General features: G+C 35.7%; 1 protein-coding gene across 3 annotated transcripts in view; it reads left to right on the forward strand.

Annotated features, from left to right (window-relative positions):
* SLC41A2 (solute carrier family 41 member 2) overlaps positions 1 to 20,014 on the forward strand; it is an 86,338-nt gene that overhangs the window by 32,185 nt on the left and 34,139 nt on the right. The window contains exon 11 of one of the 3 annotated variants that reach the window (XM_038155183.1): positions 9,729 to 10,312. The exons of the other annotated variants lie outside the window; for them this stretch is intronic. Within the exon in view, the coding sequence (XP_038011111.1) occupies positions 9,729 to 9,914 (186 nt within the window). The 3' untranslated portion in view covers positions 9,915 to 10,312. Of the gene's footprint in view, positions 1 to 9,728; positions 10,313 to 20,014 lie in introns of those variants that run through there. 3 annotated transcript variants of the gene reach the window in all.

Below are 20,014 nucleotides of genomic sequence, written 5' to 3' on the forward strand. Positions count from 1 at the left end.
TGTGAGTGCTTTGCAGAACACACTTGATTGCATTATCTCCTTGTCATGCATTTTTTACATGCTTTTGGAACCACTGCATCTAAACCCCCATCATTTTAATAAACTAGAGGGGAAATGGAAAGAAGGGAAGTGAAAGGGAAATGGGAATGGAAATAATGAAAATCAAGGAAAACTGTTAAAGAAATCTCCTAAAGTGGTTCACATTACTGTTTTAGTTAACATAGTCCATGTAGATGAAAATATTACAGCTTCCTTGGTGTGTTCTTAATATTTATTACTTTAAATTAATGTGACAGCAAACACTGTACAAGAAATTGTAATTACATTAATTGTCAAACTTTGTTAATTTATTTGGCTGTTTTACCTAATGGTCTGTTCATACCCAGCAAGGACAGTTCTTGAAAGATGCCTTTTGAAATAGCAATGTCTTAAAGTGAAAAGATTTCATTTTGAGAAATCAGTAATACAAAATTAAATATTTTATTAATGTCACACCTAATTTTTAGGTATAACCTGCCTGAATTAACTATAATGTTTCATTACACCTTAAAACCAAAAAGTGACTCTGTTACACAGTAGAAATGTAATTGAAGTATCCATAGTTTAAATATACATACTGCTTCAAAAATGTGACCAATTAGGTTTTAGAATACAAACAACAACATTATCAACAGGTCAATACTTAATGAAATTATAATTTTTAATGTTCTGAATTGTCCCGTTTTATTCCACACTGCTGCCTCAATAAGGACAGGTTTCAAAAACTGTTACTATTTTACATGGGAATTTTACACCTTTCTGGTAGAACATGACTGGTAATGTTTCAACCTTTGCAAGTGAGAGTGTCATACTAAAAGACATAAATTAGTTTTCATTTCCCTCTTAGATAATAGTCCTAGTTTCCAGCCTTATCACTTGCTTTATAGTGTGTTTTCCTGAGGAAATGATGCTATTCCTTTACTCTATCTGTTCTGTCTGGGTTGCGGCAACAGCCCCTGGTAGTAGAAGACTGCAGAGTGATTTCTGTCAGTATTAAACTTCCAAGATTTCCTGTGGGAATCCACCTGAATTCATAAATCCAGTTTTCCTGCTCACAGAACTGCAATCGCAGCATGTTTAGGGACACTTTCTTCAGCAGCAAGACTTGAGAAATGTAGAAATTTCAGATTTTCACCTGAAAACCAAGTTAAGGCATTATGGTAGGACTCTCAAATGACATAGTAATTTAAACCCAGTAGCAGCATGTATACAGGTGTAAAGTTGCATTTTCATTAATTCAGGATCTGATTGGAGTATTCAGATTGTACTCATGTATCTCTATTGCAGTACATCAGGCCACACCTGATTTTCTTGATTTTTCACCAATAAAGCAGACATAGAGCTTTTTTCTTCTTTTTCCCTGCTCCCTTTTATGGATTATTTTTTCCTCTCTATCTTCTGTCTTTAGTCATAAAAGGCATTTTGAGAAGTATTTACTTGGAAACTGAGTACCGGTATTGCAAACTATAACTTCTCAGAGGTCTTGACATATTTATAATTTGAAGAACTTTGATTTTAAAGACCTGAAAAATATTTAATAGATTCCTTTCCCCATTTGAATTATTCTGGCATTTTTCTAGTAGCAATTATTGTAGTGTTGCATACCTCTAATTAGAGCAAATTTAGTTTTCAGAAAGATGATGCTTGCTTTAACCCTTAAATCTTCAACACATTTTATTTACCTGTCAGTCTGAAGCACTTCCATACTGCAGTTTCATGCTTTTAAATTTTTCCTGTCTCAAGGAAAGCACTTAAATATTTGTACTCATTCCTCTTCCCTTTTTCAGTGACAACATCTATGCACCTGCAAACAGCGAAAAACAGTTTTCAAGGTGCCATTTATTTTGGCATAACCTAACAGCTACTGATCTTATTTTTCCTGAATTCTTTTTATGTTTTTGCCCTGTCAGTGAGAGCTTTTCCAGTTCTGCTATAAAACTGAAAAACCTCGCAGCTAAGTATTATTATTTCAATTAACAACAAAGCAAATGCATTAACAGTCTTTTGAGCAGTGAGAGGTCTGCATTCTGGACCTTTTTTATAATATATTGGACTTTGATTTGTTTTCACTTTGCATGGAAGATATATGAAAATGGATGTCAAAAAGTAAAATTCTGCTTGCAAGCTGGATATTTTGTGTTTGAGGTGGTAGACAATAATTTTGCAGAATACAGTGTTGATATCACTGCTTTGCCCTTTGCCATTCCTTACTTGTACTGAGCTGGGTGGCAGAAAGGGTTGCTGAAAATGATTATGGCAATATACCACCTATGTAGGTTTTTCCTCACTATATTAAAAAATAATGCTAAATTAAAAATTAACAGCAATTACATTAATTATCTGTCTTTAAAATTCAAGTGACTATTGTAAGGTGTTAAATTACCTCATATTTCATATTCATATTCCATATTCCACAATCCATATTCATATTTCATATTTCATATTAAATGACAGTGGACTGCAATAGATTGTTAATTGACTTTGATTCTGTTTATTATTTCTGACTGTCCAGTCCTGTTTATTTAAAACGGAGAGGAAAGGGTTAGAGAAATGGCAAATGTAGAACTCTAAATGGAATGTTGGAGTAAATGGGCAAAGAATCAAGAAAATGTTAATGCAAAGACATTGATTATTCCTTTTATATTCTTCTCTGTCTCTATCAGTTTATGCTATCCCACATTATCTCCACAGTAAAACTGTAATATATATATATAAATTCTATGTTACATTTTAACAAGACTTTTCCAAATTGCCTGTAAACTACACTATCCATCCCAAAGTGATAAAAATGGAATTTATTTGCACTGAAAGCTCTACGCTGTATTACTGAAGTTCCAGTCAGAGAGTTAGTTTAATTTTCATCCAAATCTGATACTTTCATTGATTGATTGTTGTTTTTTCACCATCCAGGCCTACCAGCTTCTTTCATCTCTTCTCCCTACCTGTTCTGAGGTATTCTTAGATATTTTCTCCACAGCATTTCATTAAAATAAGCTATTTATGGGAACTAAATAATTAACATGCCATGATTTATTATCAATAGTATAATTCACTTTTTATTGGTTGCAAATATGCAGTGTAATTAAACAAAGTACAGTTTCACTGAATAAGCAGTTTTTTTCTAAAAATCATTACATTAAGATATTTTAAGTAATATGAGTAACCAGAGCTATGATTTGCATTCTTTTTGATTCTCTGTGAATGAAACCATTCTGAATTTCTAGGCTTAATTAAAACCAGAAAACAGTTTCTTTAATTTCATTTCATTTTCCTATCCTTAATAATGCCGCTGTTTCTATTCTTTAAATAAATACATATTCTTGAAATGTTCTTCAATTAAGTTTATAAATTTATTGTAGTGACATCCAAGGCTGTACTCACTTTATCTTTAGAGAGGCTGGGATTTCACAATTATTTTTCTATAAAGGGGGGGAAATTGCACAATTATTTATATTAATCTGCATTCAGGTAAAACTTTTAGGCTGAAGTTTAAAAGGTTTAGCTCTGTAGTGAAGAGACTTTTCTGTGTTTATGAATAGCAGCACCAGAAGAAAATGCTATGAAAAACACTATGGGGATTGTATACCCTGTAGGTATGCAGGGTGCTTCACACAATGCATACTGTACAGTATCAGGGCAAGCCAATGTGCCTAATCAAACCCAGTCTAATATTTTAAAGTGTCTTTTGGATTTGTTGAGTGTTTAAGAAGAATACTCTTTCCTTGAAAATCTTATAAGAGCAAGCCACAAACGTGTGCCAGCACACTGCATGCAATCACAATATGGCATTTGACCGACAAAAGTTCTGTTAACTAGGAAACAGTTCTCTTACTCCTCACAAAGGCACAAGTATTTTTTTTCTCTGTGAGGCTGTGCACTAAGCAGAGTTTCATCCCCTGTCTTGTCAGGCTGCAGCAGAAGGAGAGCAACACTGGAATTGCCAAGCTGTCAGTCCTGGCGAATGGCTCGGGGTGCTCAAAGGCAGCCTCTATTCTGTGTGTTCTCACTGAGCCAGTAAAACGCCCTGTGAGGAATTTTCACGCCTACTGACCAAATCTGAACACACAGTTGTGTTAAAGTCTTGGGGGATGAACAAACAATAGGAGATTCCCAGAGCTATTACCAAGCAAATAAGTAATTCCAAAATTCTTCTTACCCAGTGAAGGTCAAATGTACACAGCTGTAAAGTCACTTTTGCAGTGCTTCAGGGCTGTTTGGGGCAATAGAAAACCAAGAATTCAGCACTGCTCATAACAACTTCCTCCTCACATCAAAAATGTCTAGGATTTCTCACCAGTGTGAGGATTCTAATGATGGTATGGGCCTCTTTAATGTGGAAACATAACTCGTGGGATATACTTTACATTACAGAGAAAAAGGGAAGGTTGTGTTTATAGACAAAATATTGATGCATTTCAAATATTGCTTTTTCTAACAGGAAAGGTTATTTCCAAAAGATGAAGCGTATAACTGCTAAAGAGACTATATTTCAAGGAAATATGGACAGCCAAGCCCAAATCTGGACAGTTCTGTAGGTTCAGTGCTTTCTCCTTGCAGCATGACAAGCAGACTTGCCAGACTCATTGGGGTCTAACCATGGGTGCCAACAGCTCCTTCCTGTCCAGCCATGTTGCTGTCCAGCTCCTACAAAGTTATAGCAGGGATTTATCATTTTTGCCTCCAGAAGGCTGAGCTCAAAGTGCTTGTGTATGAGCATACCAGAGCACTTACTGGTCTGGGTTACACATCCTAGCAGATAGCTGAGAAACAGCCTGAAATTAGGACTGTTTTGGTGAAACCATGGTGTCTGGCTAAGCTACAAAGAAATCAAGATGACAATCGAAAAAACTTGATTCAAACTGAAATAAAAAAAAAAAAAAGTTTCTTCCCACAAAATCAGGTTAATATAATGAAATTGACTCAGAAACAACTTTGGTTAAAGGGGTATTCTCTTTTTTACTTCAAAGAGGTCTTAGGCTGACATAAGTGTATGCTGTGCTGTCTGGGTACTTGGATACCTTAGAGGAGCTCATGCCACTTAGCTACAACACAAACAATAGCAGCACGGAAAAACTTGCTGTTCAGTGTTTTCTTTGCAGTCAGGCATTGAAGGAAATCTCTGCATGTTTGGAGGAGACAGTGACTTATCCCCTCTGGACATGATATATGCCAGATATGCTACCAGAGAAAACCGTGCGGGAAAATGTCTTTTGAAAAATGCGTGTAGTCCCTACTTTGAGAGTTCACTGACTACAGATTTCTGGCTGTAGACAATGGAAACTCAGTGAGTTCAGTGTACATCTACTACAAGGACTTTACAGTTAATACTTCATCAAAAGCCATTTAAAATTGGAGACATGTAATGCATAATTTGAAAATTAACTTAATGAAGGGTCAAAGCCACTAGAAGATCTAAATCATAACTCTGGCAAGAACGACACTCAGAGCACAGTAGTCTTTAAACATTCTTAAATGGGATTTTTTAGTCATAATTAAAAAAACAAATAAATAAACTTGCTTTTGAATTTCGTAGATTTGTAAGAGTTCTTATCCAGTAATTGCAGGATCTTTTCATAGTGAAGTTATGGGTAAATTTTGAGTCAATATAATTTTCAAAGTAAAGGAGACTTAAAATACATTTGAAAAATATTATCTCAGTTTATTTACATCTGTGTTTCCTGTCTAAAGTAATAGACTATAACTATTTTGTAATGCACCTTCAGATGGAAAAAATTTAAGGTGGAATCATCAGTAATAGCAACAGGCAGTTTAACAGTTTTATTTTCTAGCTTGGTGTTGCAATTCACTTATCACAGCAACTAATGTATAAATTAATATAAATGTGAACAATTCTATGCTGCTTTACAAATATTCTTCATTTGAATATTATACTTTTGTCACTGTGAATTTTGTATGCATCCAATATGACGTGTCCACATGACATATGGTCATTCCAGATGAAAAAAACAATAAAAATATTATAGCATCTTGCAACTTATTAATTAGGGTATAGGAAGCCTAGACAGTATTAAGGATGTTTGGAAGGAGTTATGCATTTTCATTTTAAATAATAGAGTTTGTTCTTTTCCCATTTTAGGAATCATAAGAAGTTATTTCCATGAAAAAATACAGATGTACTACATGCAAAAGATCAAAAATAACTTTTCTTCACCTAACTTTTCCTTGTTATTTGTATCTAAAGACCTTAAAAGAATGAAAGTAAATTTCATGCACAATAACAAAGGAAAAAAACCTGCTTTGTCGTGCGTTATGTTCCCATTTCTAGTCTTGCAGTCATAAGATTTGAACTTTCAAAATAGTGAAGCTCACTCATATTTAAGTATTCATGTTCAGTTTCACTTCCAATCTGAAATTCATAATTTGAGTCAGAAAGTTCAATATCAAGAATTACTCTAAATTTCCATCCTTTGTTGTACCAAATAATGTGAGTACTTATATTTGTTATTTTTAGATTCTTCATCATTAGGATTTTTCAGGATTTCCCACTTCCTCCTACTCTTATTTCTGTATTCTGCTGCTTCTGAGGACTATTTTTGACAGTGAGACTGAAGGGTGATTTTTAGAAATGCAGTCAAAGTCTGATCATGCCTTTAGTTTTTTCTCTTTTCTCTTTTCCTCTCTTTTGATTGGGATTTTTTCCCTGTAATAGCATGATTTTCCTTTTAAACTATCAAAACATCTGGAATTTTGCTAGTATTTTTGCAATCCTGTCTCTGGGGCCTTTTTTTTCTTGATCAGTGACTATTGAGTGTCTTTTCTTAGCCAGATCTTTTTATATAGATAGGTATTGAGTTATTTTTTCCCTTTCTTAAAACCTGCAGTTATTTCATCCTTCAGAATAGAAGAATTCGTAGAGCTTTGTTTCATAATTCTGCTACTACTCATCTCCTTTTTTGCAGAAAACTCTCAATATTAAATAATTTCTATAGTAAATAATTTCAGCTCACATCTTGAACAGTGCTGCATGTATTTACAAGCTTTTCCTACTAATTTTCTACAGCATTTCATGCTAAACATCTGATTTTTGTACTGTATTATTAGGCTTTTCTGTGATGTTCATCCCTTTATTTATTCCCTCAAAACCAGCTGGTTTTCCGTTAAGAGAAGTAAGGCTTTCTTCTTCATACATGAGTGCAGGGCAGAAATGCATAATGTTTCTACTGCTGTGCCATCTGCATCAATTTACTGACAGAAGTATCTGTCACTGATAAATAAATAAATCTCACAAAACGTGAAGCGTCACCTTGCAAATGTGTCTTTTACAACTTTTTTTTATCTGTCAGATCTTTGTGAGTCACTTATCACTTTGAATTCAAGACTGTCTTTCAAAAATTCAGCAAACTCATGGTAGGGTGCTTATTTTCTTTTTTTTTTTTCCTTTTCTTTATTTTCTTTTTTCCCCCCCCAAAATAATAATTTGATTGATGACTTTGATCGCCTTCTCTTAAGTGATGAGAAGCAAAATCTTGAAGTCTTAGTCACATTGATTCTGTCTTGCATTAAATACTGATGTGAGCAAATAAGTAACTATTTCCAAAGACTGAGCCAAATAATTTTTAAATGTATGTGAGTTTCTAGCCATGCAAATGCATGATGGATGATAGCATTATTTCTTCACCAAAATAAATGAAGGCTGGAACTGCATCTCATAACTTAATCTGTAAGCACTAAGTCCTGATTGCCATCACATACTGTTACAAGCACCAGTTAATATAATCCGCTATTAATTTTTCTTATGACTTGCAAAATGCAGACTTGTTATAATTTGCATTATTTGTTGTGCAACTGTACATTAATACAGGAAAAATAATTATTTGGGAAGGTTAGTTTCCAAAAGCTTAGTTTCCAAACTGCCCACTTAACACTGTAGTCTAATTTCAGGATGGAAAACATAGCCAACTGAAAGGTTTTCATGTTGTGATTTTTAAGAGTCAAAAGTGAATACTGTCATCTAAAATGGAGTGTGTATGTTATGTCTAGTTGGTTGTGTTATATAAATGCAGTGTATATTTTTCTTGGAATGAATGCTGCCATCTTCCAGTGGAGCATGCGTAACCATTGTGGATGTGGGGCGCTGCAGCGTCCTCTGAGCGCATCCTGCAGGAGATGGGAATGTGCAGGATCTTTTATAAACAGGTCTCTTTTTGTCTCTGTAAGAAGAAGGAGCTGACTCAAGGAATCTGATCGTCTTCCAAAGAAAACATCTGTTTAAATATATTTGTTTGGATTCCAGTCAGTGCACCTAGGACTTACATAATTAGCTCACTCTACAGTGTTCCCTTTTCAAAAGATTCATTTATATGAATAAGCCATGCATTTTTCATTAAGCAAATACTCCTCCTTTCTCCCTTTTTTCTTTTTTTTTAAATTATAAATTCAGGCTTGTATTTTAACATACACTTTTGCAAAGCAAGGGTTAATCAAGAAACTTTTTCAACACAATTATTTATATGACACTTATTTTGCTGTACTTATAGTGGAGAAGTCTTTCAGTCATATGATCCATTTATAGTAGATTGTCGTTCAATCATATGATCAATATTTCAGTGAATGAGTGTATACATTTACAAGCATGCTTTTGATGCTGATAATTGATTATGTAGTAAATAAAATATTGTACTTTTTACTACTTTTGATACTGCATTATTTTGATACCAAGATTATTTTAAATGTCTATAGTAAGAGTTTTGAAAAATTAATTATGGTAGTACATGTTTTAAGTTTACCCTTCTTAAAGATCTGATTAACTAAAAATACCTAAAATACAGAATTTATTTCAACTTAAGCAGCTCCTTAGAGGCTACAAAAAGAAATGAAACTCAGTTAGTGGTCCTTTCTCCATTCATCTTGTGCCATTCCACGCCACATGATTCCACTGAACCAGAATCCCTTATCATACAGCTGTGCAACATTAAAAGGATTCTTTTCTAAATTTGGGTTAATAATTATGCATACCTTTGGTATGAGGATCAAGCCTCTCAAATGTTCAGACATTCACAGCTGGGAATTAAATCTTTTACTTTGGGACAAATTCAGCCTGAAGTGACAATTTCATAATATATATTGCAGGTGTGCTTTATTACAGAAGGGCTGAAGGTGGTATTTCAGCCATAAAAGTAGGTTCTAGGCCATTTTTTGCAGTTCACACAACCCAGGTGAAACTGTTGTTAATTTGACTTGTTATTGTTTATATCACATCTGATTTCAGGTCAGTGCTAGACCTGTCCAAACAGGTATTATGCCTGGGTTGAGTGTATTCGTGTGAGGCAACATGATTTGGTTCTGGATTATCTCAAAGCCCTACTTATGTTCTCTCTGTACAGTGATGTGTTATGGGAGAAGTGCAGTTGAGTGTTTGGTGGAACTTTTTTGGCTTTTCTTGCCATTTTCAGAAGTCCTCAAGCATAGTCTGGATAAAAAATGCTTTCAGTAATTCTGTATGTTCCTTCCAGCAATGCATGGGACTGAGAGAAATTGTCTAAGTGTCCTTCTCTCTGGCTGTGCGGAGCTTTGTCTGGAACTCATTCATATTAATTATTTGTATTTTTCAAAAGCAATGGTATACAACACTTTGGTCTAGTATGGAGACAATAATGATGGCTGTTGACTTCCTTTTGATGTAACTTACATGATAATAATACAGATTTTGTTTGTTTGATATTGTGTAGGTGTTTACTTTGTTGTGGATTGCTGACTGGATGGTGCACCACTTCTGGAAAAAAGGAAAAGACCCTGATAGTTTTTCTATCCCTTATCTTACTGCACTGGGAGATCTGCTTGGAACTGCCTTATTAGCTATAGGTTTTCATTTTCTGTGGCTTATAGGTGACAGAGATGGTGATGTTGGTGACTAATTATTCCAACGGATGCAATGACTTTTCCTAGAATATTGACATGACAGCTCATTCCACTTGAGGGTCCTCAAAGTGTTTGTTCCTTTTGGTCTAAGTAAATCCAGTTGACACTGACATAACACAGCCTTAATGATTTTAGTTTGCTTTGCTTTTAAAAACTTGGATGGAACTAAAATACCTGAGAGCTTTATTCTGAAACCAGGGTGGATTGGAGGTAGCTGAAGATATCTGAGTAGACACAATGAAGGGCAGATGAATTCTTTATCAAGTTTTAAATTGCCTGAAGAGTTGATGATATGTTCTTACCTTGCAATTTCAGTGCTGCAGCTCTCTGACCATTGCAGATGTGACACCAGTAATGACTACTGTGGTCCACACATTTTGTCACAGGCTTTATTTTCTGTAGAAGAATATGACCATCAGCGTTTATAAAATTAGACACTTGAAAAATGTCTGCCCATTTTCTTTGTGCTAAAATGAGCAATGTAATTATTTTGCTGTTGGGATTTATTAGAATAAAAACAGAAAAGGCAGATAATAATGTGACACTGATCTGGTCACTAATGATGGGTGAATGATTAAAACTCCTTTTGTTGAAAAGTGTACGTTCATTTAGCAACTGAAAAGATGTTCAACTTACTGATATTAATGGTGTTGTGATGGCCAGTATCCTGATTTTAATGAAGTATTTAGAGGTGTTGATTTAACTGTATATACTGATCCCTGATCCCTGCTTAAACTTGCAGTATAAAAGATGAAGTTTCTTTCATAGGCCTTTAGGAAGTTCCAGACCTATGTCATCAGTTTCTAAGTAGAAATCTCTGCATTCAAGCTGTGCAAATGATATGGTCAATAAGGAAATGTATGGCTTCTCAATGATTTCTCTTATTTGTAGACCTGAATATTTCAAATAATTCATTGATCATGAGGACTCTGGTTGCCATTTTAGAAAAAAAGGTACTAATTGCTGTATTTTAAAATCTACTGGGAGTTCCTCACAGCATATGTTTTAGAAAACTATAGCATACATCCAAAATGCATAATGAAATAAACAAATTGTATTTTAACTGTTGTGATTGAAAGTTTTAAATTTGGAGATTTAAATAAGACAACTGAATCCATATATCAGCATATAGTTTAATCCTGTAAACATTAGTCATGTGCTTTATGTATACAAATGCTTTTTAATTTAATGGACCTACTCAGATGAGTAGATTACATGGATAAGTGCTAACGGGACTTCTATTTGTGTTGGTCACCTTCAGCTCTTTGGAAGTTCAAAGTATTTGCAACCTTGAAAATTAAACCAGCTATTCAGTGCCTACACATGGCTTTAGATGCCTGAATTTTAGCTCCCTCATTTAAAACTTTTTATTTAAGCATTTTCTTACTGTTATTATAATATAGTTGTTTGAAGGAATCATATGTATTATGTCTTTTATTATGTGAAAGATTAAATCTTTCTAATTTCAGCTTCTCTGACATTTTTTTTAGTTTGTATTGTTATTTAAAATAGTTTCTTGTATGTACCATTGCAGAAAATATTATTAAATTGTTTAAAATGGAGTAGAAGTAACTCTTTTTTTTCCCAACAATGGTTATTTATTTTTGATATAGCTGTAGGTGCAATTTTTTTTTTACTTGTAAGAACTGCCATCTGAATCAACTGACATTTCATGCACTTATTAGAGTTACTGGACTTTAAGGTAATTTTTAAGGAATTGTAGGATTCTTAAAAATTAAAATTTCTTGAGATACGTGTGATCTGGGCTTATCCAATGCATGAGGAAGTTGTAGTATGGCAGTATCCTTAGTGATTAGTATCCTAAATATTTCCCCAGTAAATAAGCAACTGTTGGTACAGTGTGACTGTTTAGATCACCAAAGTGGGGAAAAATTTTACATGAGTAAAATTAAGTAAAATTTGAAAAAGGGAAATATGTTGCCAGACTGAAATTATCTGGGCTTGGAAACAATAAGTGATGGGAAAGTGTAATGGAAAAATTTGGTGGTTCAAAAAGGGGATCCAGTCCATTGGATGGTTGAGAGAGCAAAATCCATATTGTGGGAAAGAAAAAGGTGCAAACTTTTACAAAGCATTCATTATCAGAGGCAAGAGCAAACAGAAGGAAGTTATTTGGAGAAAAGAATCAAAAGGCACAGCCAAACTCATTTCTCAGGAAGGGAAGAAAAATATAACTTGTGTTGAAAGAATTTGGGGAAGAGGTGTAAAAAGAGATAGTTTAGGGAGGGGTGGAAGTGCGGGACTAAAAAAAGAATGCTCTTAGATATGATTAAAGAGGAGCTTTGGTGAGGAAAGAAGTGTGACACTGATAAAACAGGAAAAACCTTGACATCTGGAAAACCAAGGAATAAATAATCTGTGATGTCAATGGGGTTTGATTCCTATATGAAAGGAGCATTTTAGGAACTTACAGACTTTGCAAACTCTGCTACCTCATGTTAAGAAGGCAAAAAGCTCTTACCACATTTCATGTATTCCAGCTGTGAGGATAATATGGGAGGTGGCACAAAAGAGTGCTTGGATACCAGAGAATTTTTTCAAGTACTCAAAAGCTGGACTTCCCTAAACCAATTTTAATTTTAGTCAAGTAAGTCTCTTCACAGTGTTCCACCTACTTGATTTTTTTAAAAAAACCCAGTAATAGTGAATTACTTCACTGCATGTGTGGGTAAGAAATGTTAGCAGAATTCTGTCAGAGACAAATTGTGTGCTTTTTGTACTGCTTAAAACATAGAATTGAAAGGGACATCCTGAGATGTTATTGTCTCTTGTTATCAAAGCGGCCATATTTTATAATCTTGCAGATAAAATGATGACTCTTGGTATTAAAATTCATTAAATCCTTTCCTCCTCTCAGGCAGCCTGAAGATTCTTTCAAACCTTCCTTTATAATCTGCCTAATTAGGGCTATGGCTGGTTCACATCTCTTTGCTTTTGAGTCAGCATGGAGCACTTCCTTTGATTCTTGCTTTTGGGTCATCCTAAAGCTCCTCCTGGAATTTCTGGTTCCATTTTCATTCTGCTGATGAGCTAGGCCAGCCAGAAGCTGCAGGTGGTTTGCCTTACAAGTTACTGTCTAACCTGGTGCTGAGCAACTCTTGGGGTGCTCTTGTTTGGCCTTTCTTATTGTCTGCTCTTTTTTTTCCTCTACTTCAGAAATATCTCTAAGGTGAGTAGAAGTACCGGCAGGTTACTTGAAATGTGTGTCATTTTCCATTCTGAAGGACTCTGTGACCATCTCAATGGCTCTGTGAGAGTGCATGAAAAGGTATAATCTTATTTGTAAAGTACAGACAGGTGCAGCTGTAAAATGTGGAGTCAGTAGTGCTTCATACCATAGGTTTTCTTTTCCTGTGTAATGCTTTGAAAATTATCATTCTAGTGTGTTACTGAATGACTCCAGCTTCTTTTTAGAGTAATTATATAGCCAGGGTTGTTCCTCTGCTTTATTATGCTGTTTGACATAGGGGAGGATTCTTCTTTTAACATAAGTAGATCAATATTTTGATTTTTATAGCATTACTGTACACTTCGTCTTAATCTGTAATGTTTAAATTGGCAAAATTATCTCCCGCTTCCATGTTTAATATATTAATTTCACTGGAATTTTTAGAATGTTGATGAGAAACTGGTGAGCAGCAAATTAATTTCACTCCTTTTTACAATTTGCAAACAAAATTAGGCTTTTCTCATCTTTTCAAAGATTAGAACAGCATGAGGATTAAGGCTTTAAAAATGCAGTACGGTTTGCAGAATCAGGATTCATAATGAGACCTATCATCTTTTTCATGTATTTGCTATTTCACTTCAGTTGTGAGTATCACAAAAAGCTCTCTTAAGTGCAAAAATAGCTCGGAATAGCTGTCACGAAACAGTAGTATAAGTGCTCTGTGAAATGAAGTGTTTGAAATTCCTTATTAATATTGTAATGGTAAAATTGCTATTCCAAATGAGATAAGTCTCTTTAGAGGTGCAGAAAATGGCAACAGAATATGATAATTGAATTATAATCTTCTTTAGAAAAAGTAAGGTAATGTTCACAAACAGTACCAAAAGGACTGGAAGTGCTGTGAAGTCTCTTAGTAGGACTTTTCTTTCTGGCTGGATTTTTTGTGATGCCATACACTGTTTTAATTGTGTTCTCTAATCCATTCCTAATCACTTCGGTCTGTTGTTTAGTAATCTTTTGGATTATCATTTTCCCATACAGATTTGAAGTTAAAAAAATCAGTGTTTTTTATATATAGGTTGGTAAAGAACTAGGAAAAAATGTGTGTTTTGTCATTAAAGCCTCATTCTGATAGTCCTAAAGGAAAGTCTTTCTGTTAAATTTAATGAAAATTTGATCATCCCACATGCTGTGCATGAATACTCTGGGGGGGAATCCAATATTAGCAAGACATGAATAATTCACAGTTAAAGCTAAGAACCAGTATGTTTACTAAATATACAAGATTGCCATATTCTGGGTGGGTACCCAAGAGCAGGAGTCATTCAGCATTGGCTGGGCTGGATGGGGTTTACCTTCTCTGCAGCTAAAAAAATGTTTTGGTTTCAAGTCCTGATAGTTGTTTATTTAATAGGCAGGCTAGTTCATCATAACCTCTGTTTATGCTTTTATTTCTCAGTCCAAACTATGCTTGAAATAGGCTTCTTCCTCATTTAGCATTCTTCAACTTGCTCTTTTGGGAGATTGTTTCCTCCTCAAGAGTTGCTTAAAGTCTTAAAATGTAGAGGAAGTGCTTTCCTTGAATAATTCTAAATCTGCTTTTTGCAAGTGAAATGGGGTGCAAGTGAAATCCTGAATTAATTATATGGTAGACACCTACTTACTTCTGAACAGATCCTCAGGATTTAATAATGCTAAGTTCTCAGATTTACATGCAAAGTTTTACTATGAATAGGATCTTTTAAAAGATTTTGTCTGTTTAATTAATAACTTTTTTCTGTCACTTCCTCGTTCAGATTAATGTTGCCCCGTCCCGTGTACAATAGAATAGTATTTTAATAAATCTGACATTCTAAATGGTATTTCAAAAGTTATGAACAACAATACTTGTTTTATACATGAGAAGCACTTTACTCTGAATCCTCATACTATGGTTAACTTTAGATCATCCAAAGCCCTTTTTCACCTCTTTTTGTTTCTGTTCTCTCAGGGCTGACACAACAAATTATTTTATTATATTATAACATCCAGAGTTCTGGAATAATATCAGAGCATACTTCATGTCAATTGTTTTGAAGAATGAACCAATTTTTACTCACTAAAAAGGAAAACAGGACTGTCTGAATAATTCTGGTTCTAAGGAGATGAAGGGTAGCTTTCACTTGAAAGAGATGAGTACCTCTGGACTTTGGAGGATTTCCAGAATCCAAGTGAGCTTTCTAAGCTTGACCAAATTTAGGTAACTGGGATCAGCTCAGGTACCAATTTGTGGACAAAAGTTTGGATGATTTGGAGACAAAAGCAAGCTCTGTATTTGTCTGATATGTGAAGATTGGCTGATAAGCTCTATCTCTTTCATTCATTTCATCTTCATGCTTTGCTATTGCGGTTTCTTTAGTCCCAACCCAGTAAGGCCACTAAGTACTATGGTAGTGTGTAAGTCCCCACATGTGTATGGGGACTGTAGTCCCCCTGTAAGAGCAGACAGCGAGGCCTTAGAAAAAAATAAACCTTTAAAAAACCTGCATGTCAATTGTCCAAAATGAAAGCTCCAAGGTCTTTGTGAATTCAGATCCAAAAACATATACTTATTCTCTGGTTTCATTTCTAGCTGGCCTTTGCTCTATTCACACATTAGAATGCTGCTTCACAAACAAAACCAACAACAACAACAACAAAACAACCAACCTTTTTGGAAGCACTGTAAAGTTACTGAGCTAAAATGCAGGAAATGCAACTCTGTTAGACCCCACACTGGTTACATGCCCTGTACATGAGACTGACATGAGCTGCAACAGCGTTCACCCCTCAGGGAGAAATAAACTTCCTGCTTTGAGCCTGACTGTAGAGCTTTGGCATCAAAGCACTGGTGAATGCACACATACCTCTGGAATTTGTGTGGCTTTTAGACTGGCACTAAGAGAAAGAAACATTTTTAGCACTCGTTACAAGAAGGAGAAAGATGTCCTATTACCATAGGAACTCTCTCACAATGACATGAGACAAAACTAATGAATGTTCATCTTTCTGGTTGTTGATTCTCATTCAGCTCTAACTACATTGCATACAGTTTTCTGGCTTATGAATTCAAGTGTTGTTCAGCAAAAGCTCATTTTTAGTTGTCTTTTTCTGGTCATGGTCAAGTCTCCTGCTAGATAAGGATATCTATTTGTAATCCATTTTCTCCTGTCCATACCTATAAAGAAAGCTCCTGTCCCACATAAAAGGAGATTCCCCCCACCCCCATTCTTCTCCTTTTAGGAAGATATGGCGTACAGCTCTGTGGACTAGGCAAGACCCATGCACTATTCTGTATGCTCTGAGGGCAGCTGTCTCCTGTTTGCAGGAAGCCTCTGAAAGCCACAGAATAATCTGGAATTGCTTTTCCAACACAGGACCAGAAATAGGAAGGCAATTTCCGCTTTTCCACAGCTATACGTGCTCATCTGTACTCACCTGTACCTCCTTCTAATCTTTGCACCATTGACTTCAAGAGCTTTTTTCATTAAAAAATTGTGGATTTAGTTTTTGAAATTTGTCTAAGGGAAAAAGGGAGGCTTTGAAAGCATCTGCTTTGGGAATTCTACATCTAGCATGTAAAATCATGTTGCACACAGAGCAGGAACATTTCAACGATAAACTAGAAAAGCACATTATAAAATTAATTCAAGCTACTGAAGTTTTTATGTCCTTCCATATAACTGAAGACAAATTTCGTAATAAATCATGAATAGCTGTAATTCCTGAAAGGAGTATATTTTGTTTTTCTTGAATGGAGGTCTCAGCATTTACCTGGACACAGTGGTTGTCTCTCCACAGCATGGCTGCTTGCTCTGATTTGACCTTTCTTTCTAAATTAATTTCCTTGAAGTTTAAAAAAATAGTAAAAAATGCAGTGATTTATTTCATTCATAGAGCAATCACTTTTTAAAAAACCCCTCTACTTCAGACATAAAACTAAATTAGTTTTAGCTAGAATAGTTATCTGCTAAAGGAAGTCTGAATAAATTGAGCCTAAGAAAGGCTTATATAAGGGTTAAACTCTGACTTTGCACAAGCATTTATGGGAAATTTGGGCTGCTGTGGGTTGCAGATTTTGACTTGATGTAGGGCTGCAAATACCTGCTGACAGCACAGAGACCTTTTTCTGCTAAAAAGTCATGAAATTGTCACAGTAAAATTCTAGTTTTTAGAATAAGCCAAAGCCTAATGGGTAAACTGTTACAATTCAGCAGTATGTTACCCTGACAGCTTTATTAGTGAAAAAAATTAGTGTATTAGTGAAAAAAGAGAAACCAGGGCATAAACTTTGGATTGATTTTTTTTCTCTGACTGAGGAAAATAGCTTTGTTGTTTGTTTGTTTTTTTTATTAAAAGCTCTGATTGAAATGAGATTTTCAAACCCACATAATTTTACTGCAAGTGCTATGTCTCATTTTCCAAAATGATCTGTCCATTTGTTGCATAGTGCTAGGGTATGTTCTCCTAAAGGAATGTTAGCTCAGGTTGCTTTTATTCAAAAAATAGGGACAGTCAATGTCAAAGTCAGTAATGTTATTAAAATATTGGCAAAATATATTTTAAATAATGTGCAAAGGAATAACAATGTTTTCTATATTTTTTCTCCATGAGTAAGTCACTACTCTAGGCCCTTAAGGCCCTGACTTAGCCAGCAGGTATTTATTGACAGTGAGTTGAATCTCAGAGTCCAGAGGCTCGAGCATATCAGTAGAGTGACATTTCAAGTAATAGGGGAAACAGTTGGCTTCTTGTCATGCCAATAGAGAAGATGAAGTTGATTTTACTCTTTTAACATAGATTTCTTTATAAAACATATATTTCTTTTCTTTCTTTCTTTTTCTTTTTTGATTAGCATGCAATCTGGGGAGGTGGCATTTGGATACATCTTTCAGTGCACTGAGGAATAAAACCAGACTCTAATATTTCAAAAATTTTAATCTTTGGCAAAGTTGTAAGTGCAACTGGAAAAGCAAGATATTTTTGTGTGGCATCAGGAATCTGGTACATGATGATGTGTAACACAGCTAGTGAGAAAGGCACAGTGCTGCTGGCAAACATATGCCCTGATTGCTGCTCTGCAGCTGGCTGCACATGCTTGATTTTTTTCTCTTTTCCTTCCCATTCTCCATATTTTAAATTCTTTTGTAATTATGATGGAATTGAATGATACGTGTTTTCATCCAAACAAAGGTTTGAAGTGTTGGAGTTCATGCCTGCACAGGGAGCAGGTTACGACCACAGGAACAGTCTTTCTTCAAACTTTGCATCCTCTCCGCTGGAGTTAATCTCTTATTTAGGCTGGAGGATGCTTCAGTTGTGGAGGACCCTGTCACTTTGTCACACCCTGCAGTGGTCCACATCCATCTCCCAGTGCCAGGGTGCTGCCCACAGCCCTGCTGCTGTCAGCTCTCCTGTCCTACAGCAGCTGCCTGAGGCCAGTACCATGGGGCAACTGCTGGGTATAAATAGGAAGGGATTTTGTAAATTTGCAGTTATTTAATGGAAAAATTTGAGGCTTGCCAAAAGGACAAATCCTTAAGTTTCCTTCCACTGGTGCAAATCCAATTTTTTCAGTCTCTGTGGTAGTATCAGAGACTGGACTTTTCTTTCCAATATCTTGAAAGCAATGAAGGAAACCACCCAAAAGCTGTGCACCCAAGGGCTGTGCAGAGAGGCCATTTCTTACTCTATTACCCCAAAAATGGAAGTTTCTGGGTTTGTGTGCAAGTGATTACAATTTTGTAAAGCCCCCAGCTCCCTGCCTCTGTGGTTGAGTTCTGCAGCTGTTGGTTCCCCCTTGCCTGGGCTCGGTTTGCTGGCTGCTCTGCCCACTGAACCCCACCAAGTGATTTCTCCTGCTCCACAGGAGTAGATAATTTTGAGTTTTCAGTGTGTCCTGCCTATAATATATAATAAGGCAGGTGAGAAGGCAAAGCTGTGCAGACAAAAATCCCAACCTGAAAAATCCGCCCTGAAAGCATGAGCCATAAATAAAGCACACAGATAGGAGTTTTATTTCTTCAATTTAATTGAAGTTACTTAGAAAAATAATCAGGCTTGAATGGCTTTTTTAAGGAAAGACTCATGAGCAGTTCACACTTGTGTTGGCAATGTGTAATTTATCTTTTTTGCTTTATTAACAGTATATTTAAATATGAGGAGATACTTTTCTACAACAAGCCTTCTACTGCATACGAATAGGTTAAAAAAAAATCCAACCCCACATTGATGTTAAATTATTCGTACACATTGTATTGTGCATGCATGTAAGAAAATAACACTCTCTGTAACAAGAGTAATAGTAAGGACAGTCCCTTTTTGTACCTGAAAAGAGCAGCAGACTACAATGAAACCCTAAAACATCTGGGGTCAACTTACTTCTAAAAGCAGTTCTGCTTGTGGATTATTTATTTCACTTGTCTTACACAGCGCATAGTTCAGGCAGTTTGCACGTTTCTGTCATAATGGACATGGTTTATGAAGAGGCTGCAGCACGGACTGAGCCATGTTTAGGGGAGCATCCCACCACTCAGAAGTCTCCACCATGTTCAGATGGGCCAAATGTAGCCTGCACTCCAGGTTAAGGTGCTTGACGCCATTTGGGGGGAATGACTCCTCAGCTGTGGGTATCGTGCCAAGTACAGAGCCACCAGCACTGCTGGGCTCAGTGCTGGCCCTGCCAAATGACAGAGAGGCAACAGCTGCTCAGAGATGAGGATCACTGCTCCAGCAGCTTTGAGAGGGCTGTGGACAGAGGTGGGCAGCAGGAATTCCCCCACTGTGTCCTCTCTGTTTTCATCACTACTAGACAAAATTAATGCATACCTGTCTACAACAGCAGCTTCCCAGGTGACCCTTGCAGCCCCATGGGCATGTCTGTATTTT

This window comes from Motacilla alba, chromosome 1A (genome assembly GCF_015832195.1).
Source record: "Motacilla alba alba isolate MOTALB_02 chromosome 1A, Motacilla_alba_V1.0_pri, whole genome shotgun sequence".
Lineage (NCBI taxonomy): Eukaryota > Metazoa > Chordata > Aves > Passeriformes > Motacillidae > Motacilla > Motacilla alba.